Consider the following 1,393-nt stretch of genomic DNA (forward strand, 5'->3'; position numbering starts at 1 on the left):
ACTCTGATCCTAGGTAAGCTATGGCGTGGGCCATCCTGCTATTTGAAGTGATTGCTCTCCAAAAGGCGCAGAAAGAGAGGCGGGTGCGATTTAGCAGTTAGGTGTCATTGGTATACCGCAACGCTTTCGCCTTCAAATCACGTTATTATACTTCGGTGCTCCGAGAATTTCTTTCTTTTTTGTGTCCGTGGCGATTATATTATCGCGGACGTTGAAAACCTATACAAGATGCATGGCTAGCTGTGAAACGACTATAAAGCTAGAAAGCGATGGCTGGCTACAGCATAAGAAGAGGGAAAAGAAAAACTAACGTACAAAACATTCTGCTTTAAACCCGCAGGTTCTCGTCGTATTCTTCGCCGTGTTGGCCTCGGCCATGGCTGGCTTCTATGGTGGCTACGGCGGCCTCGGCTTCGGAGGCGGCTACGGTGGATTTGGTGGCTACGGAGGCTACGGAGGCTACGGAGGCTACGGAGGATACGGATTCCCGGTTGGCCGTGTATTCGCCTACGGATCGAGCATTAAGCACGGATATGGCGGATATGGCCTCGGCCTCGGTTACGGAGGCTACGGTGGATACGGCATCGGCTATGGTGGATACGGCCACGGATTTTACGGATAACTGTGGTTGTGCTGTGCAGTGCTGCAGTTTCTGGCCGGAAGTATGACTAAGACCGGCGCAAGGCACTTCTCATGCTCAATGGATCGCGCACCAGCGGAGGCTTCGAACGACCTACGATTCCTGAAATTCCTTGCAGAATAAACGAAACACAGCAGGCACTCACTTTTCTATTCATGATTGTTTTCCTCTCACAAGGTCATTGAAAGGCCATTGAAACAATGAGGCAATATGAACTCATTTATTTTACAGAAACACTTTTCCTTAGGTTTTATTGAGTGCGCGTACTCCTAAAGCACGCACATTGAAGGGAACCCTGCAACAAGTTTTCCAACCTTACTCAAAATTTGAACTGCTTTCTGTGCGTAGTGCGCAAACGCCTTCAGTGGTTAGATTACAAGGTCACAAAGTGCCACAACTTACCGGATGACGCAGAAACTTGCTCAAAATATTTCCTGTCTTCCTCGGTCTGGGCATACTTTGCACGATCGAGCGCCACTCGGTACCATTGGCCGGGTTCCTTCCAGCTACATCAATAAACGCTTTGAGTGAACAATTTAACGAATATCGGAACAGAAACAATCCAGAAGCTGGAAGACGTATCTTCAGCGACGAGCAAATCACGCAGTGCGGCGCTGTGAGGGTGATGACTAAAGAGACCGCAACTTTAGGAATGAAAAATCAAGGTTTTAGGCTATTATAACAGGTACAGAAAAGTGCCACTTAGGCATTTATCTCCAACAAATGCTTTCAATTCGGCACATATGGGTTCCA

At 48.0% G+C, this 1,393-nt stretch overlaps 1 protein-coding gene across 1 annotated transcript; it reads left to right on the forward strand.

Annotated features, from left to right (window-relative positions):
• The first annotated feature begins 346 nt into the window (after window positions 1-346).
• LOC144170605 (uncharacterized) lies at window positions 347-714 on the forward strand. Its single transcript, XM_077700511.1, has one exon. It carries the CDS (start codon window positions 377-379, stop codon window positions 620-622), a length of 246 nt encoding a protein of 81 aa, XP_077556637.1. The 5' UTR covers window positions 347-376; the 3' UTR covers window positions 623-714.
• Window positions 715-1,393: the final 679 nt, after the last annotated feature.

This window comes from Haemaphysalis longicornis, unplaced genomic scaffold (genome assembly GCF_048455015.1).
Source record: "Haemaphysalis longicornis isolate Haplotype H1 unplaced genomic scaffold, Haemaphysalis longicornis Haplotype H1 scaffold_1, whole genome shotgun sequence".
Lineage (NCBI taxonomy): Eukaryota > Metazoa > Arthropoda > Arachnida > Ixodida > Ixodidae > Haemaphysalis > Haemaphysalis longicornis.

Bases quoted from the DNA above. Each gene is read 5' to 3' on its own strand.
- LOC144170605 (XM_077700511.1), top strand. From the start codon at position 377: ATGGCTGGCTTCTATGGTGGCTACGGCGGCCTCGGCTTCGGAGGCGGC.